The 20876-nt window shown below is 36.5% G+C and overlaps 1 protein-coding gene across 17 annotated transcripts in view; it reads left to right on the top strand.

The window, feature by feature from the left end:
• Positions 1–20876, top strand: part of LOC113507684 (TLD domain-containing protein 2) — a 93743-nt gene that overhangs the window by 20229 nt on the left and 52638 nt on the right. For 2 of the 17 annotated variants that reach the window (XM_026890593.1, XM_026890591.1), the window contains exons 1-2: positions 4835–5263; positions 14079–14773. The exons of 5 other annotated variants lie outside the window; for them this stretch is intronic. In XM_026890593.1, coding sequence (XP_026746394.1) covers positions 14199–14773 — 575 coding nt within the window. In that variant the 5' untranslated portion in view covers positions 4835–5263; positions 14079–14198. Of the gene's footprint in view, positions 1–4834; positions 5311–14078; positions 14774–20876 lie in introns of those variants that run through there. 10 more of the 17 variants (XM_026890592.1, XM_026890587.1, XM_026890606.1 and 7 more) reach the window with 9 other exon arrangements.

The raw sequence follows: 20876 nt of genomic DNA, 5'->3' as shown, positions 1-20876 counted from the left end.
TATCTACGTCGACCGTGCAAAAGGTTGGTTTACAGTAGGCAAAAGTAAACAAATGTGTTGCAGCCGCGCAGATGACTCGCAGTTGGAGTCTGTTTAATAAACATCTCAGTCGTTCTTCCTGATGGAAGTTACAATCGCGTTTGTTATTTACGCACCCTTTACAACACGTCTATGATGAAAGCAGTGATACGGATGATTGTGCATGTCAACACGACACATTATCTAGAGAACTGCGCAGTAGCTCAATAAGGAAAACAATCAAGTAGCAAAAGTCTAGCAATGACTCAAGACTCATTTTTGTAGCTGGTACCCCATTGTGACGTTGTTGAGAAAAACATTTCCCACCATATCATTTTAGTGAATGCTTGATTACCTATGACAATTCTAACCATTTTATGGAGAAGCCAGATCAAAGTACTGTACTGCGGTTTACGTCTAAAAGTCATATCTTTCTTTATTTTATAAAAAAGACTCCTGGATAAAATAATTGAATCCTTGTGTCACGGGGGTTTCACAAACATTCAATTCACATGCACAAAGACAGCACAAGCATTCGTTATACAGTTTTATTCAGTGAAACGGTACTCACAGTCTAAATAAATAACATCAGTGAAGAGGTTCACGAATATATGATTTTTATAAATGTCTGAAACAATAAAAAATCTATAAATGTGTCAGTGTAGACTCACTCGGTCAGTTAATTGTTTCAGAGGTGATTTAGAATATGTGAACGCATATTTTAAACTTCCTTTTTTTTCAATAATGATATTATTTATATCGTTATTCAGAGCTTTCCTTATTTTTTAGAATATTTATTCAAGCGTAACGTTTCGTTAATTCGTTAATATTTATGCGATTAGAAGCTTAACTTCACCCAATGTTAAAAAGAACTGACTTTTTTTCTGCGATTAGTCACAGTTCTATAACTAGCCATGGCGTTTAAGCATTTTCTTAGAATACAAACTGCTATTGTTTATCATAAATCGTTTTCCGGAAAAAATGTTATATCAATATCTTTCCGGAATTGAAAACGAATAAAAGATTCAGAATTAGTTCAACAGTTTACATGCATCGTCAATTTGCGCGATTGTTATCGAAAGCACTTCATATTATTATGTGTTTGTTTGTCGACCGCAAAGAAGAGGATGAGCTACGAAAATATTATGTTCATTTCATAATAAATGCGAACTGTCGGTGATTAAACTTTTTGGGGCTTAGCCAGAAACATGGCAAGTTTTGATGAGCACTGCCGACGTACTCGGATTCGCAATTAGTAAACTTAAAACGTTATCTGGACACGAATTTCATAATCTGATGTTCTAACGCGGATTAAAATATAAAACCTTCGGCTTTTTAGCTTAGTTTTAATACCGAAATGTTTTTATTTTCGTAAGGATAATGAAGAAGCTTGTTTCACTTAAAAATAAAAAAGCAGATCGTAACTGTATACTTATTCTTGTTTAGCGACTGTTTGTAAATAATTATTGAAAGCAGCGATGTTAAGATGCAACTCGTAAACATGAATTATTGTGACAGAATTATTGTCGTCTACTTGAGTTTCGTGCCAAAACTTAAAACAATTCTCGCGTTGTTACCCAAATTGAAAAGCGTAAAATCATGCTCGTGCCATAATTAATTTAATGGGCATTATTTCTGTATTACCATGGAGATGTAAAGACTTTTGTTTGACCGTAAGGTTAATTGATTTTTATAGTACAATGAGATGCAGATATTTGACACTACCTTGACCAATGCATAAATATGATGCATAAAACTTTTGGATCATCAATCAACTGTATGTAATGATGGGCTAACCCTTTAATTAAAAAGAATATTGAATGTTATGAATACATATTACAATAACGATTTGTTAACTTTGGATATTGAACCATTGCTTGGTAAAATGCATGAGCTGATTCTAAGATATTCATACTCAAAATATTGATAAAAAATAATAATAATTCCAAACAAAAGTCCACACAAGTACTAAGTGTTCGTATGAACTATAATATTAAAGTTATATTATAATATTATTTTTCTAAAGCTTAAAACATATTTTCCCCATGCAGCAAAGAAAAAGTTTAGCTACAAGTGATGATTCATTCGGTTCTTTATTTTTCCTGTCTGAGATAAGTATGGAGCGATAATGCGAATACGGTTCACGTCATACGTATCACTAGATTTATCTTAGATTAACCCGAAGCCCTTGTTAGAAGCCATAGTCGAGTGGAAGGTTCCCAGCCGCGAAACGATGCCTTCAGGCGCACCTACACACTGGATGTACTGACGTAGGCGGTTGGCGACCAACGTAATAATTCATTTTCTAATTACTTCAATGCTCATAGAAATTGCTCATAAAATACAATTTCCTGCTAAACGTGTTACAATCAAGTACTTTATATGCTGCTTTGCTTATACTCATGCTCATTTCTTTGTCTGCATACATTATGTCGCAAGGCATACGGTAAAGTCTTGATGACATTGCCTTATATAAATCTCGTTGTGAATTTTCTTTACTATTTCGTGAAAAGATTAGATTGACTTGAATTCGATATGTTTGGACGTATTGGGCTTTTGTTCTTGAGTTTTAATTTAGTTTTAAGAATTTTAGTATTGTATCTCTTCGCAGTCTTACTTTAAAATAACCTTATTATGTCAAGATTTTCAGTTAAAATTTGATATTTGAATGGATAAAGCATGGCGAGGAAAAAGAAATAGGGAGAATTATTTTCTCATTGCCAAAATTCTAGAAGTGCAATCGTTTTTCCGAAGACACATAATTATGTTTATTATATATTTCCATGAGTTTTCTGAGAAGTAACTTTAGAAATACAGATTATGCGAAAGACTAGATAAAGCAGACTGGTTTTTAAATAAAATATCAATCTACACCGATAAGATCATTACATTTATTTTAAAATATTCGGTATTTGACATGTAGGTAACATTTGCTGCACTAATTTGCCAGCAGTGTTAACATTCTATGGTCCGTGACGCTGGCCCCAATGATTCAAAGTTTTGTTACAATCAGAAGTACCGTTGCGGACACTTTCAATTGAAGGCAGATCACCGTTGAACCGTTATTCATCCATGACGTGGGGCTAGTCTAATAGGCAAATTATTCTTTGTACTATTATTTACGTAATGCCTTTGTTAGAACATTTTACCCTATTGTACCAAGGAATCATGAACCGATTTCAGTCACATATCGTTTCAGTTAATATTTAGATGCAAACTTGTTCAATGTAAGATAATATAATTTACGAGACGCGGTTTTTAAAGCTGGACCATGTAAATGAAACATATGGAAGGCTGTTGCGTCACCATAATATGTCAAAGTCACATGAAAGGGCAAGGATTGCACAATGTTGCCAGCTTCAACAGGGACCACTTAAAATTATGATGCGCAAAGTTTGAGTTTTACTGTCCGTACGTTCTTTGGGAGTTGATTTATGTGTGTTATTCAAAGAAGTGTTAGAAGTGTGTTTCGTATACAATCATTAATATTGTTTCCTTTGTCAGAAGTGCATGATCAAAATAAGAGACTGCGGTCTTGAGCGTTCGGTTCATAAATATATTGACCCATAATTGCTAAACATGCATAATCCTTTATCTTGATCTGTTTTTCAATCGATTCTCGAAACTACAAATAAGAAATCGAAAATATTAAAAGTCTGCTATGATTTACAGATTTTATCAAGAATCTGATTTAAAGTTGTTCTTTCAATCTAGTTTAGGATTGAGAGTATAATTATATTTGAAGGTGTAAAAATATTTCACGTTTTACGATCCAAATATCGACTTATTTTGAGAAAAGAGGTGTATTAGCTTGGTCAGTAATGTTTTGATATCGAACAAACAATGTATTTTACAAAGTAAGGCTAAAATACTGTCAAGTGTCGTCTGTCTACTGAGTCATCCAATTTCATCTCTTAATACCTGATAGCTTCTACATATCGTAATAATATGTCGACGAACTTAATGCCTGCGCGTTCGCAATCAAAAGAAAGTACACCTTATTGTTTTATTTTATCTCTTCCTATTCAAATTGCTCCACTTTGAATGGTTTACTGGAATTTTGAAAACACACATATCTGGCATGACCGGCTTTTTCCTTATCTAATATCTACTGGTTTGTTTTTGTCCTATATCGCCTTTATCTTATAAATCAATGTGAATTATACGTATTTAAATTAAAAATGTTATAGCTACATTTTACTGCAATACTTAGTATTATAGTGGCGTCATAGATATCAGATATCAGTGCTGATGATATGAAACCTCCTTTGTTAAAAAGTTTGTTTTTCAATTATGTTTATGTATTTTCTTTTGAGACCACAGTACTACGAGTAACATCGATCGATCATTCTGTACTACTTACTTTGTCGTACAAGAAACTGACCCAGTAAAGTATGGCATATTTATTTTTAATGCTGAAAGCTGAAAAATCAATAACGCTGTCAGTATGATTGCAGTGCACGCCTTTGACCAATCGATTTCTGCTCAATCTTTAAATTATGCAAAGGTAGGGCACCCTACAGCCCATTTGGCCCACTCGCGCAATCTACAGAAATCGGAGTAGATGTAATTTGAATACAATAACCGCAATTCGCTTATTGTGGGATGTTATAGTCGTGAAATCCTAGGATATTTAACAGTCCAACGATGTATAATAACAATACGCTTAATTATACCATACGGTATCATCACTTTTAGTATCGGTAATTATGATTAGTGGAAATTGGTATGCGATTCTTGCTTGCCACTCACATAGTTATCATTGCAGAATACATCTATAGAAGTTCGTGTATTGTTAAAGAATATATTTTTTCACATAATCAAATATTTACTTGCGACACTTAATTCGGATGAATTGAAATGTGGGACACCACACAGAGGTGACATTAAAGATAAAGAAATTGGCGCGCCTGAGAAGAGTATCTAGGCTTGAACAACAGATAAGGCTGTTAAAGGCAGGGGGTAGGTTTCAGTGTTTATCAGATGTTGACGATAGCAATCCAGCGGGCAGCGCCAGCGGCCCCACCATCGCGAGCGCGGCCGGCGCGGCGTCTGTCATCATCAGTAGCATTCACACCGGCGAGCGATCCGCACGCTGCGCACGAGCACGCGCTTACGGACGGTAGTGAAAGTCGCGCACACGGGTTCCGCTACGATTTCGTACAACGACGTCTTCGTCTAGTTATTCTGTTTGTTCGTTGCGCCAGTGCAACGGGGAAAGGAGGTCGGTGCTTGTCCAAAGCCCGTAAGACTATCGTGATTTGTGTTACCAAAGTTTTAAATCGATCCCATGTTTGTGTGACATTTTACCATTACTTTACCTTTTTCAAACATGATTTGTAGATTTTATTTACGCGTATTTTAAATACATGTGTTAAATAAATTAAAGCATAATCAATTATGTTTGTAAATGTAAACGTTCTTTTTAAATATGATTTTATTCCGTACTAATATTATCAAAATACCGTCTACAGCATTCCATAAATATTTTTGTATGACAAGAATATGAAGGTAGCGGCTAAAATAATACACAGTTTATATTGAAGATACTAAAAATGTGAATACTACGAGTTCGTAGACATCTCGTAGATCGTAGTTAGCTGTAAAACTTGCGGCTTGGAGGCTGTGGAAACTTGCACAGTTGTCTTGGACGATGGTGTTGATAAGTTGTGGAGCTACAAGTGTTGATAAAGTTGGTAGTTCGGTGGACGCCAGCTAAGCGGAGCCGCTGGTGTGCTGCCGCAAGTTGCACCCGCAGGCAACTGTAAAGTGAAACCGAAATCCGATTGATAGGCCGTGACCCCTGAGCCTTTTTTTTCTATTTTACGCACCTTCTTAGTGAATTCTTGGTTGAATACACGTTAGTCATTCATATTGCGACTGCATATTAATATATTTAAGATTAAAGCAAAGTTTGAAATTTACAATTTTTTTTCTGTCTATTGTATCATTCGAAAACATTATTGTTTGCTTTCGTAAACAATGATTCTTCAAAAATGGCGCTCACAGAAACAATGCGTGTATTTTCTTTGGCAGTAATAGTACCAACTATTAACTGTTGATTAATTAATTCATAATAAATTGTTGACTATAACAATATTAAATTCAGCTTAGATAATAACTTCCGTGCGAAAATTAATATCCGTTGCCATAATCATACATGATCCGGATGTTGATGAGATTTAAATTAATTCCTAACTTGACCATGAAATCTGATGTCCATTTCAAGTCGATAAGTCAGCTGGTAATTCAATCGCAGTCAGATTGGACGTTTATCTTATCGCCGATGTACTAAAAATCGCCGGAGCATGAAATATAACTAAACACTAAAAATATCGAAAGTTGCTTGTTGATTTGCTATTGGCAGTTAGCGCTAAGTTGTGCAAGTCCTGCTGCGCTTTGAAATCGGACACGACCTACATTTTTCTCAGCAATAGACGTAACTTGAGTATTGTGTTTTGCGCAGCACCGCCTGCTGCCCGCTGCCTGCGCGGTGCCAACTGCTGCCAACCGTGCAACAGACAAATTCCTCACCATTCCGACTGTGTTCTTATTTACGTTACATATCATATTTCAAGCAGGAAAATGTTTCCAGATTTGTTGGTCCCCATAAATGAGTAGATTTGTAAACAGTAATACTCATTACTCATGTGCATCTACCAGGAAATACATAAAGTTTACACACTATTATCTAATCGGGCACGTTTGACTTGTTGATAGATATCCTATCCTATTGATTTTTTATTAAATTTAATCGGATCGCACGTAGGCACTTCACGTGCATTATATTAAATCTTAATATAATATTCTAATTTCTTATTTTGTTTACATCTATCAGCGCGCTGACGCAGTGTCTACTTTTCCACTCCTTACTCTTAATTAGGTCGCCGCTAATACGAAATTGATGATAGTTAAATGTTGTTTTCTAAATCACCTCAGCTATAAAAAAATAGGTATCATTCACAAACCATTTAGTAATCGAACCATGCTTCTTGGTTTATGTATTTTAAACACGTATCTAGAAATACTATACCTTACCTACTGGCAGTTTAATTTCAAAGTAAAGTTGTAGGTAAGACAATTTCTAGACGACATCGACATTTTAAAAACACTGAAGTATTTCTTATACATACAAAATGTATCTACAACTGAATGTATAGGAACGTTATTTTTAAACATTATAATATGAATACCGATTCTATAATAAACGTCCAAGTAATTTTACATGAAGCGTATGAATTACAATATTTTAGTAATTGTTTTTGCAGTCACGAGACAATCCATCTCAATGTCGGCATTTAATTTTCTAAAGAAATTTACATTCGAGGAACATTAATCAAGTTTTCTAGCTAGGTCTAATATCTAACTGGGTCGCTTAATTTGCGATGCATTCTACACGGTATTGTGCTCAATGTCATTCGGATAAAGGGTGTGGCTCTGGAGGAGTGGGCCGGCCGCGGCCGCTGACACCGCCGGGTTACTTGTCCTCTGCTTTACATAATAGGTAGTTTTTGCAAGTCCGCACCAATTCCGCATACTTGTATGAAATTCAAATTAAATACCAGACAACATTTAAACAATGTATCGCATAAATCCAAGTGTGCCGCGAACATTATCTCTGTTAATGTTGCGGAACCATTCCAATAATACCTCGTTAGCTATATCAACACACGGCCCATAAAATGTTATTAAAATTGAAAACAACGCTAAGTGTTATTAGCATCAATTAACCGGTGACATAGTTGGTCAATGTTACGGTTTTTGTTATCCTCCCAAAACACTGTTATCTTAATTCCAAAATATAATACACATCATAAACAGCATAAACTCGAGCTTAACTTAAAACTTAACTTATTTAAGTAACGAACATAAAGCAAGTCATAGTTGTTTCGTAAACCTTAGCTATATTAATCTTTGCACAACATCGCCAGTAAGATACAATTTTTTAATTGCTAAATTATACGTGGTCGAAATAAATAGCAATTATTCTTCATTGAGAGTAATTGGTTTTGATTTGTGTCATTCCGCTGGTGTTAAATAATATAAGTTTCCTCCCGTCAGCGGCACATGTGGCTTTCCTGAACGTTTCCGATTATAGTCGTGTACTATTTTATCCGTTTGTTTAATGCGCACGTCATTTGTTCCGAAATGTGTTTGTTTGGCTTGATTGTCTGATTAGTCAGTCTGGGATAGTTGAAGTCATATCAGTCCAGCCAGAATATCCGATAATTTTGTAAATAAATGTTTCTAGTCACGTACGCAATGTTTTGCTGGCGCAGTTTGTTTTCTTGGTGTCAGACTTTAAAATACGTACACATTCGACCCTTTGTCAGCTAGGTAACTTATAAGTTTGCCGCTTTAGTAAATATAAAAGTAAAGTTTTATATTTTGCCTATCGACCTTTGAAATCCGAGGTCTATGAACCATACAAAGGTTAACTAACCGTTGAATAACTTAATACACATCACCTGATGATTTTATGCCGGCATCTTATTCCTAGCGTCTGAATTAATGAAGTGGATATTTTCTTTGTCTGTCGGTGTATTTATTGTTACCAATTAATCTGTATTCAGTGCGTTTGCTTCTCGCTACCATCTCATTATACATGCGTCGTTTGTTCTACGTTTCAATTATCATTGTTTGTGTACATGTTATTGTATCTAGTTGCTCTCGTAAATGCATTCCTGTTAAATTGATCCCACCAAAAACATTAAATGTAAAAAAATGCCAAGTCTCTCGATGCAGTCTTTCCATCGTAAAAAGTTTTGAGATCTCATAGAAGCCAAGTCCTATTCAAAATATTTTGTAGTTATAAATCAACATTTAGTAATTGTATCAATAGTTTTCTTTATATTATAATTATAGTGACTTGGCAATGAGCACAAGAAGAAACAAATAAAACGGCATATTTGTAGGAGTTGAAAGTTACACACACCGCATGCGTAAACATTAATATCACAAAATTAATTTTTTTTTGGTTTATCCGTGTCGTCCCAACCGAATTTCGGCAACGGCAGTCAGTCTTAGTGTACTCTCGATTCATTTACTTTCATAAAGCGATGGCCCGTAAGGTATTCTTAATTATTGTATTGGAGCATGTAGTCGGTAGTGACCATCATGATTCACACATAACAAATAATCTGATCACTGGTCTCGTCAGTAACATTTGCACATAATTCCAGGCATCAAGCAGCTTTTAATTTGTGCTCATTGCCAAGTCACTATAATTATAATATAAAGAAAACTATTGATACAATTACTAAATGTTGATTTATAACTACAAAATATTTTGAATAGGACTTGGCTTCTATGAGATCTCAAAACTTTTTACGATGGAAAGACTGCATCGAGAGACTTGGCATTTTTTTACATTTAATGTTTTTGGTGGGATCTCATTTATTTTTTGTAAGTGTATTTCTTTCTTTTTTTTTAGGTGTCATAATTTCTAGGACTTCAGCTACTGCTTTGCTTAGAACCCATTCTCTATCTCTATCTCTTTTGTTTCTTCTCTGAGACTTCGTTACTTCTAATGTAAACAAGCTTAAACTTATATATATATGCATATATATATCTACTAACTTACAAACTATAGCTAAACTAAACTAAATAACACGTAAAGTTCTCCGAATATCAATTATCACTACAATATTTTTTAGTTTCGAAATGGTTTTTCATAGACAGGTGGCGCTATCAAATGAAAATTATCGAATTATTCTGAAGTACTACTTAGACTGCGCTTTGTAACGAAACCATAGCGCGATTCAGACACGTACAACGCCATCTATCGAGCGCGCATACAATATTTATCGCAATACAATGGAGTTTTAGCTTTATTAATTTAATGAATTATGAATTTTATGTATTAATTTGTATTAATGATAGTCTGTGTATTACATTTATATTATTCTTTTCTATTCTATGTATGTATTCATCCAATTGAATAGGTACTTAAACAACGAACAAAGTTAACAATGCAGTCAAAATCCATACATAATGTTCTTGCCAAACCGCAAATATAAAATTGTTTTCTATGGCATATTATTTTTTAATGTTTTTATAATTTTTCCTTTATATGTGGCTAAGGACCTATCTTGGTGCAAAATTTGAAGTTTCTAAGTCTGCTAGAAGTACCTTAGATTTTTGATGATCTGTCAGTGAGTCAGTGAGTCAGTGAGTCAGTGAGTGACAAAATGGTGTAACTTTGATCGACCGTAACTCCTAAACCATTAATTCAATTGGCATGTAATTTCGAACTTAAGCTTGTTCTAATGCCTACTATTATTCCCCGAAAAGCTAAACTCCTAGCTTTGTCCACGTCGAAGATACAGGGGGGGCGAAACAGCCGCGAATCGCTTCGAGAAAAGATAGTACGGCCGTGCCCGTTTTGCTCGAGACTTGGCAGGGGCACTGCCGTGCCCTCAGAAACTAATGACCCTTGACACGGACTTATCTCGTTTCCTCACATTTCTATGTAAGATAAATCTAGTAAATTATATATTTAGCATGCTTTTCAATGGACATACCAAGGTTATTTTTATCTGTTAACTTTTGTTTTGGACCATATCAGCTTGGTCCAATAGAAGTCGAAAATCTTGAACATTATGCGACAATTGCACATTAGAGAAGTATTTTGTATGTTAAAAGCATTGTTGTGTATACCTACCTAATAAAACTATTTTGTTATCTTAAAGTGTATTGAAGGCTCTCAGAGCGGACATGGCCACTTAAATTCACATTTATTCAAAGTTTAGAGAGACATCGTGATCAGTTCTTAGAAGAAATCGTAAGCAAAGCTAAATGAATTGTTTGTCACGGTAATCGTGCTGTAGAAATTTACACGAGCGTGTAGTAATAAACGGATAATTAACATCCTATATTTTGTAAAAAAAATGCCTTCGAGATGAAAAATCAACCTGGAATTGGCAACTTTTGGAGCCAGTTTGCGTTAGAACATCTGTCTAATTTGTATTGCTTTTAAATTAACATTACTTGAATATAACAATATTATAAATAACACTTGATGCATAACCTATATCCACAATTTGTTGCATATTAGGATGTTTTTCAAGTATCGCCGGCGCGTCGACACCGCTTTTTCTTAAGTCCAAAATGTAAATCTAAAATTATTTTCAAATCGATAAATTATAAGGAAACTGTTGTAAGTTGTGGTATCCATTGGACTCGTTGGAATGTATCTGATATAAAATCTGGCGTCGCGTGCGCTGACCTCTTTGTTTACGCGATGTTTTGACTTTGAGATTGTGTGTGCTTTCGCGTCGCGTCGTGACCCAGCGCCGTGTTCGATCCTATCTGACAGTCTCCGTCGATTCCTTTGTTGCTTCACAGTATTTACCATAATAAATGTACATGAACAACGTTCTCAAGTTTATCGTTTCCCTCGAAGTGATAGTTGAACCAATAAATCTCATAACGCGTCTACTACGTCGCTCACGAAGCAAGTTCTCGCTCTTACTTGAGCGCTGTTATCAAAATAATTGAAACCTTTATCTGAGTGGCTGTACTTACGTCTATTGTCTGAAGGTCGGAACCTGTTATGAATATTATTTTCTTAGTGCTGATACAGAAGAAGGTCTCTAGAACACGACGTGAGATAACTACGAAGAGGCTAGAACAGTAATGGTGCCAACACATTTACGAGCGTTTGTGCGTGCTTTATCACCCTTTGCGTTATTAACATAAACCGCGTAATGATTTAGACGCTAGACATTTTCCACTGTAAGTGAGATTATGTGTTGTTCTCAAGGCTTTTCTATTAGTCTCGCCCTATCTGCAATAGCTAACATTACACTTGTTTAGGTATCTGTAGAGAGTAGTCACGTGTAGTTTGATTAAACATAATAGTATTCAAACATACCTTTATGTCTGCGATATCTTTATATTTGCTTTCTAGTTTGCTGTGTTCGTGACGCTACTTACTTTGAATAATTGATGCTCTTCTAACTTTAAGAGTTACAGACCTATTTCGTTCATATTTATTCATTAAACACCCCTGATTTCAGGCTAGGTTCCATTTAAAGTCAGCATAGGTAATTGTCTTTGCAATTTAGCCGTTGATTGTTGTTATCGAAATAAAGTGCTTACAGAATGTGAAGGAGAAAAAATCAATGGTACTGATAATACAAACATTAATTCAGATAGTTTCCGCTAAGCTTCGCCTTGTAATTTTAGTTTATTAAACAACACCTCAGTAACGCGTCTTTAAGTAACACTGCATATTATTATAGTATTTATTTTCTTGATATAGGCGTCAATCTATATGGTCAAATTGTGACTAGTAAAAGTAATATCATTCCTAGGGGGCACTTCAAAGATGGCGTTAACGATCATCAAACATCAAAGCTTTATATGAATTACGAGAAGTGGAAACGACATAATGTTTACAGCTTGTTTATCCGTTTTATCTTCGTTTATAAACAACAATGATTAGTAGGCGTCAACAAGTAGCAATGTGTTTTATGGTACGAACATATGTCTCATCTGCGTCTATCTCCGCCCGAGATAGAACGACTCGTGTTCATCTCGATAGATAATTATGAAGCGTACTCAGAGAAATGACTTGTTCCGGAACGAATGGTTTTCATTAGAAAATGCGATACGGCAGGGTCGGATGTCGGGCCCTCACGAGAGGTTAATCTCCTCGACGACATTGAGCGATCATTTCGCTGCCTGATTGACGTTTGTAGGTTGACTTTGATACACATAAGGCCATATTTATACTAATAAGTGGACAAGCCTTCTACGCTAAAATTATATTTTTTGCTTCATCGTTGACACGTCGTCCGCGTCCTAGACTTTATTAGTTTCATTAATAGACACTTGCTTGACCCAGATACAATATTGCGAAATATTGAATTTGACTTCCTGTGCACTGTTTACATATACATACTAATTCATATTGGTCGAAACCATTATTAGTTTCTTACAGTTCTTATTATTTCTTATACTGTGCCCACACTGGTAACGACAGAGCAATGTAATTAACGCGAATGACACAAGTAGTAAAAGATGATGCAAATTTTAACTTTTTTGTATTTAAATTATTGCAACACTCAGTTAAATGAGTTTTATGGACACTAATTAATGCAACCCTCATAACTAGCAATTACTAACAGGTCATGTCGCTTTTATTTTTATAAACAACCTTGCGTCCGACCATCTATAATTTGTTTAACAGCATACTATCTTAACATAGGAGCTTTAAGACTTACTTACTGTTTCCCTAACTTATCTCAAATTCTACAGATTGATGTTTTTATTCAAATAAGCAAATATGAACTACGCAAAACGGGTATAAGTAGGTAATATTATTTAAGCTGCTACCATAATTTATACAGTTTATGTGTGATGGCACTGGTAAATCGTAAAAACCCGATGTATCCGGCATTTTGGCCACGTTCCAACTTTACGATCGTATACATTTTATAAGTATGTGTAAAATGATAATGAAATCGATGGTGATTATATGAGATAGTTACTACGTATTTATGCAAGACGGTGGCAACTTTCCCCGGCGCACGTTGCCGGCCTGCGCACGAGTCGCTGACAGACGGCGCGCGGCCGCCGCTCGGCTGTTACGAAAGCTGCAGTCACCTGCTTATATGGCACAGCGCAGGCACTTGTCGCACAACCTGCTGCCTATTTATACCATGGGTTATTGTTTCCGCTGCACAAGCTATAAATGGTATATCGCGGTCTAAGCACCTAAGGAAAATAATTTTACTAATATAACTGCGGGATGCATGTTATTGTTGGCTTATTATCAACATTGTGATGCCACAGTATTCAAAACAAAATTATATTCCGTCAATTGTGTATTATTTTGCTGCATATCCTGCTCTGTCTCTAAAGTATTGTTTATTCATCCTATCTTTGTAAGTCTTGCGGACTTATTGTGGTTTTCTACCGAACCAAGAATAATTATCAAAAAATGACTTATCAACACAAGTTAAAAAGTTTGAAAAGGGTATTTGTATTCAACGTGATGACACAAAGTGGGATTTATTTAAAATGCAACAATAACTAATGAAATATTTGCGTAGGTACAGTGATTCAACGAAATTTCGATCAAATCAAGCCGAAAATGACAGAGCCGTAATTGTCATGTTGGCACCCTGAATCGAATGAAGTGTGACAGTTAACGAGTTCTAGTGCTATTCAAAATGAGTGTTGAACCGACTTTGACCGAGTCGCCGGTGCCGCTGGCGCTGTCGCGGCTGCAGAGCCGGGCCGGGCGCACGCCGCGCGGCCTGCGCACGCACCGGCCCAGCCTGCAGCTCGCCAGCCTGCAGGAGTCCGCCGACGAGTCCCCGCGCCGGTATAGCGGGGAACCATTCGCCGCCGACACCGACGAAGACGAGGCCTTCGCTGACGGCGGGGACGGCGCCGATGGCGTAGTTTCTGAAACACCGCCTCCATCACGATCTGGCTCCAACGGCCGCCGAGCATCAGAAGCGACGTTCGCTGAACGATACAGACAGCTAAGCGACTGCGACGACCCGCCGCCTGATCCTCCTCGTCGCGCCTCCCTAGCTGTACCCGTAGGCGCAGAAGGTTTCGGAGCTAACGACAAGGGTCGGAGACGCTCGTGGGCGGCGAGGTTGCAGTTAGAACGGAAAAAGAGAAGGAAGTCAGGTGGAAATGATACCGACGAAGAAAGTGATACTCCAATGTACGTCCGCCAGAAGCGACCCTCCTGGTGGAACGTGTTTGTGCCAGATAATATGCTGAAAAACAGGTATCGTTGTCGATATCATTTTAACCCCGCTTTGTTTTGAACCAATAGTAACCTACTAATTTGGTTCATAAGTCTCAAAAATCCATAATATTTTCATAATTATAACTGAAGCTAATCTATGCAATGTGATATAATGTTCGTATACCTTTTACGGGATTAGAATGTGTATGGTAGAGCTAGCGGTGGTGCTCGGGCACAAGATTTCCTTGACCCAGTGCTTGAAGTCCGATTGTTTGTTTGTAAACTAGGTGTGCACCTCTCAGGGTTACATGACACTGCAGGTGGAACTACAAAACCATTACATTCATGTTCATACTCCACTCAATGTCGTAATAGCGTAAACTAAGCGTATTTCTCATACCTGGAGTGCCATATTTCTATGCCTTTTACATGAAAAATGGTGTAGCCATAAATACATTTTTAAACACCAAAAATTTCCATTATGTATGTAATATTGTGTACACAGATAGGTACGCGATAAATTTATGAGTATTCTGCTTTGATAAATCAGTGCGAACGCTATCTAGATTTACGTGTATATTATTTTTATCAGAAGGAACATTTTACATACAATCACAAATATTTGTTGAATTTATAGTCTCATTAGTGTTGAAACCGCTGAACGTAGTCTTAGTTTGCTCAACCCTAAATCAACTGATACGCTTAGCGTTTGTTCATCATTAAGATGTACTTACTGCTGCTAAGTAGTTATTTTGTCGATATAAGCTAGTGGTGATAACGCTGTACGTCACCGTGACGCACTTCAGGAAGAGCACACGTTATATTACATCAATCAATTTCCTTACATTCACATGTAATAGTTGAAGCCGCTTACCCGTTATCGTTTTAAAGTAAACTCGCGATATCGAAAAATTAATTTAGATTTTATCGCTTTCCGTGTTGATTCAAATTCTGTGGGATATAGTAAAAATAATATTGCTATACATATACACATTAACGGATTTTACAAGTTATTTTAAAGACTCATATATTTATGAAGGAAAACAACCATCCATAACAAGCCTTATTTGTTGATTTTTCATCATGAAATCTAACGAAACAGAGAGAAAAAATTATTGAAATGGTATAAACTCGTTTCAATGACTAATGAACAAACATCTGGATCGATTCTCTAATATCTGTAGAGATCAGTAACGTCATGGAAATTGAAATCTCAGTGTATGGATGTGTTTGTCAAACATTAAATATGTGCACAAGTCATCACTAGATCCGAACGTAGGAAAACATAGGAAACTCACGTCATAATACAATGTTACACTTGTAGAGTTAGTAGGTATCGATGTGTATCAATATAACTTTTATGGTTGCCAGGGAAAGTGATTGGAAAGCAAGAAAATACTTGCCCATTCAAGTGACATGAAAAACAAAAGATGTTTCGAATTGCATTCTGGGCCTTATAGAGAACCAATAGTATCCCTAATTTTATACATAAATTATTTTTGATATGAAAAGTTTATGTCCTTCGGTAAAAATTGTTTTTACTTTTCTCCGTCTGAAATAGTAACATTTTATATTAGCGGAAGTGTTTAGCGTCAAGTACGTCTACAAACATAATATAATTTGTATACTTTATAAATATTCACTAATTGGTTACCTCAGTATCGAGCGTTTAATCAATGTATTAGCATCAATATTTGATCACGACGTGTGGAACTTGAAGTAATGTCAAATTTGCTGAATTTGTTCGTCCGTATTTGCTGAATGTATACACTTACTCAGTCTTCCGCGGCTTGTGCTAACTCCGTAACTGTCCTTTCTTTTTCACTACTTTGGTTTTTATATTTATCTCGCGTTTTACGCACATAGACTTCTTTGCTACGTAAGGCTAACGTAAAACCACTTTCTCACAAACCAACACGGAATACTAGGAAAATAATTTGTATGTAAGTCACATTGTATCGAACGCAGCATGGCGTCCATTCACATTCCTTACCTTAACGAGGTTAAGTCATTCATACAGAGTATTTAATTACTATAGATGTATTTAGTAGTTCCAAACTTTGATACAAATACAATACAAACTCGGTCCAAAACGTATTATGGAAATCATAACAACAACTTTATAAAGGCCTCTAACATCCGCCCACGCGTTTTATGTTCCGCGTAGTCATCCACAACTATATCCCGATTGTGGTTATATTATTTGATTAAAATAAGTAAAAGGTAGCAGCGTGGGCGTTTAACTAGTTGATTCATCTTAAGCACGCGGAAATATGGGCACAATATTGTTGGTTTAAAGTTTACGTGAGTCGGCATCGCACCGGTGGCGGTGGTGGCGTCACAAAGTGTGGTGGTTTCATCATGCCCGTCGTGCAGCCTCCACGTAGCTTCCGCCATCGAACGTTCACGTTACATTCGTCTGTCAAAAGAAACCCCTTTGTTTTATGCGTCATAAAGATTTCCCCAGAATCACTGCTAGTGGTACTAGTAGATATGCTAATAAAAGCAAATTTCTGATTTACAGTTATGCTCGTGACCTTAGTGATACGATCGTATATTACAGGAAACGGATGGTCAAATGTGACTACACTTGAGATTATAAACATGTGTCTTACGATATAATGTATTTGCGAATGCGAAATTATAATTAGATCTAAATCGCGGGTAGCGGTTATAAACCAGTGATTAATATATTGTCCTTGTCCGATACCAGTGACGACAGATTGTTTATTTGTATTGGACTCGTATGCTAATGACAATTATGTAAGGTCATAGAAACGCGAAAGACTATCCTTTTGCTCCAACGCACAGAGTTCAAGCTTTGTCTAGAAAATGTGTTTAATTTTGCATTTTATTTACAGCATTTTTCACCTCTGCGTAATTAAACACAACAATAAAGTTTTCACAAAAATACACATTATGCCCCTGTTTTTATCTCGATGCACTTTGTGGAATTTGAATTCTTGCCAAAAAGCTTTACTCTTTGTATACGGTTGTAGTTAACTTTTATTATTGCTTATCATTTTATTCGTACAATTAAAGTGACAATATTTCCAGCTGTGCAATAATAGATAGAAGAAAACCTTCTTTCTAGATGGTTAGATAACATCGCTTCAGTATCAATTTTGTTAAATAATGTTGTAAATACAAGCGTATTGGATTACACTGCTCGGTGTCAATCGAGGTATTGACGAGGTTTGTAAGGAAGTGTAGATCCTAATTTTAAATTGTGATCATATTCAAAACAGGTTTAAGAAGTGATGTTGGTTTCAATATTTTGTAGCTGAGAAAGACTTTTGAAAGGTCGTTTTCCTTTTTGCAAGTGTGGAAATATATCTGTAAAAAACATGCACGATATAAAAATTATTACCCGCCAATTTATCATCCAAAACTAATTCGATAAACTAATCTCCTGAATAACTTGCTGCTTGTTTATTTTGTAGTCCAGCATATTAATGAGATCAGTTTTTTTGCTCGTAAATCATAACATCAGGACACAGGGTCACTTCTACTTGAAGTAGACTGCGTTTCGGTTTTTCTCAAAAGCAAAACCTTGAAAATGTGTGTGATTTATATTGTGAAGGCTGGCGGGCGGCCAGCAGTCCACGCGGTCGCCGTCGCCGCTACTACATCATGTTGTTATTAAAACTATTCCAAGACAAAAACACGAGCGTCTCGCATCTGTCTCGCGCATATTCGCACAGCCCCGCTGCCCATTGTTGCACGACTACTTGTGATATCACTGCATACGTTTTTTACTGTACAATAATTGTGAATTAGAACCACTGGTCATAGCTGTGAGATTTTCCGTTTCAAAGGATGTTTATATAATAACCCTGATTCAAACGAGCCATCGCGTGAACAAGATCTATTTGTGTAATCCAATTGATACGTAATTGATTCGTTTGTTCAATATATTTATGACCACAAAATCATTGCTTTCAGACAACTCGATCGCAATGATGTATGTTACGTGCTAATATGAGCGTAACACTTATGGTATTCAATCGCTTAAGGTGTAAACGTAAAGCCATTTACTCATAAAACCAGTTCGAATAATTAAAACTTTTCTGCATTAGTTAAAAAGTGACAGTAAGAACATGGTAGGTAAGGCAAATATAAGGACAGGCTCAAATCTTGATAAACCACGATTTAAAAATAAATGCCCGATGTGCAACTGTGAGCGGCCAGCACATGTTGCTGACGATAAAAATAATGCCGATTGTAATGAGTTCCGATCAGTATTTATGACCGGCCAGTAAACACGTAGATAGGTACTCGTTTTAAAAACTGATGAGGTAACCTGAGAACTAGCAAACAAAAGGTTTTTCTTTTTTTCTGTTTTAGTCACGTAGAAATGCAATGCATTATGCAGATTACTTACTATGATTTAGGTACAAACGAGAACACACACAAGTACGTTACACCACTACATTGTGAGAAATAGAGTGGCAACATTATTGTAGTACAATTGATGCAACATAGCAAGTTTAAGATTTCATTCCAAATAAAATCCAAGGACGGCGGGGATTTCTTTCTGCTTTACAGGTTTTTAGTATGAGTCAGAATTAATTAGTGGTTTCTTAGGTTTACGCGAATGTTAGACATTGAAATGAAACTACTTTTACGGATTTTATCGCGGTTTTAATTTTAGATTTTTGTTCCCAACGTTTCGAAACCTTTGCAGGTATCATGGTCACGGGCAGACTGAGATGGTGTTCGTCTTGACAGAAGATGTTGCTCGTTCTACCTTCATATTTTAATTAATTATTTGTGGTCCGACCTACGCAGTATGAGCTCACTGTGTCTTGATGTCTTGCAGCGCGTCACAGAAACCGAGTGAAGCCAGCCACTGTTGATCGTTTGCCTGCTGTACTACCATATGTCAGAGGAGTCACTGACAAGATTGGTTACATCCTGAAGCGAGCTTCAATTAAAACATACTTCAAGCCGCCCAAGAAGATTAGCCAGTCCTTACCATCTGTCAAGTGTCACATACCTCTACAAGATGCAGGAGTATACAAACTAGATTGTGACTGCGGCCTCTCTTACATCGGTCAAACCAAACGAAGCATAGGGACCCGCGTTAAAGAACACATAGCTGACGTCAAACACCGCCGCTCAACGAAGTCTGCAGTCGCCGAACATGCTGAAGGTTCCAGCCATTATATTAGATTTGACCAACCACAGATCCTCGCTAAAGAATCCAAATTCCTACCTAGGATGTTTCGCGAGGCTATTGAGATTAAAAAACACCCTAATTTCAATAGAGAAGATGGCTGGAAGATATCACCTACTTGGGATCCAATAATAAATAAACTCAAGGCCAAACCCAAGAGCAGCGCTGCAAGACATCAAGACACAGTGAGCTCATACTGCGTAGGTCGGACCACAAATAATTAATTAAAATATGAAGGTAGAACGAGCAACATCTTCTGTCAAGACGAACACCATCTCAGTCTGCCCGTGACCATGATACCTGCAAAGGTTTCGAAACGTTGGGAACAAAAATCTAAAATTAAAACCGCGATAAAATCCGTAAAAGTAGTTTCATTTCAATGTCTAACATTCGCGTAAACCTAAGAAACCACTATGTAACCCAGTACGGACTGGACATAGCAAACAAAATACGCCGGTTGGAAGATCTCAAGACTAAGCGCGCAAGATATACAACATCTTTAGCATTCTTGAAGAGATGCCGTGACCACAATCTCATCCCAACGTGTCTCAAGATATCACCTAAGAAAGACATACGAGGGAGCGCCAAGATCCTCCATCAGGCAAGCAAAAAGTTACTCGTCCTAAAAATTCATGAAACTCGTTCCGACCTACAAAATTTAAACAAAACCGTTGAGATCGTGACTAATGATTTGAAAACAGTTTTATCAACTTTCGATTTTAATACATGCTTCGAAAAACTAAACAAGCGCGAAAACACCAAATATCTCGAAAGCAAACAAAACTTAATAAATAAATATGAAAAATTAAATTCAAAATCGAACGCGTCAAACAAAACAATAAACGAAAACGGAACGCGCCCGCCAAACGTCAACCAATCACGCGCAGTTATAAATCTGTCAAAACAAACGTTAGATCCACCGACCGTGCAAGTACTACAAAAAGGTTTAAATTTTGCTGTAAC

The sequence above is a fragment of the Trichoplusia ni genome, unplaced genomic scaffold, assembly GCF_003590095.1.
Source record: "Trichoplusia ni isolate ovarian cell line Hi5 unplaced genomic scaffold, tn1 tig00003069, whole genome shotgun sequence".
In the NCBI taxonomy this organism is placed as follows: Eukaryota; Metazoa; Arthropoda; class Insecta; order Lepidoptera; family Noctuidae; genus Trichoplusia; species Trichoplusia ni.
Note: the sequence above shows the minus strand (reverse complement) of the source record. Positions and strands in the feature narration are given on the sequence as shown.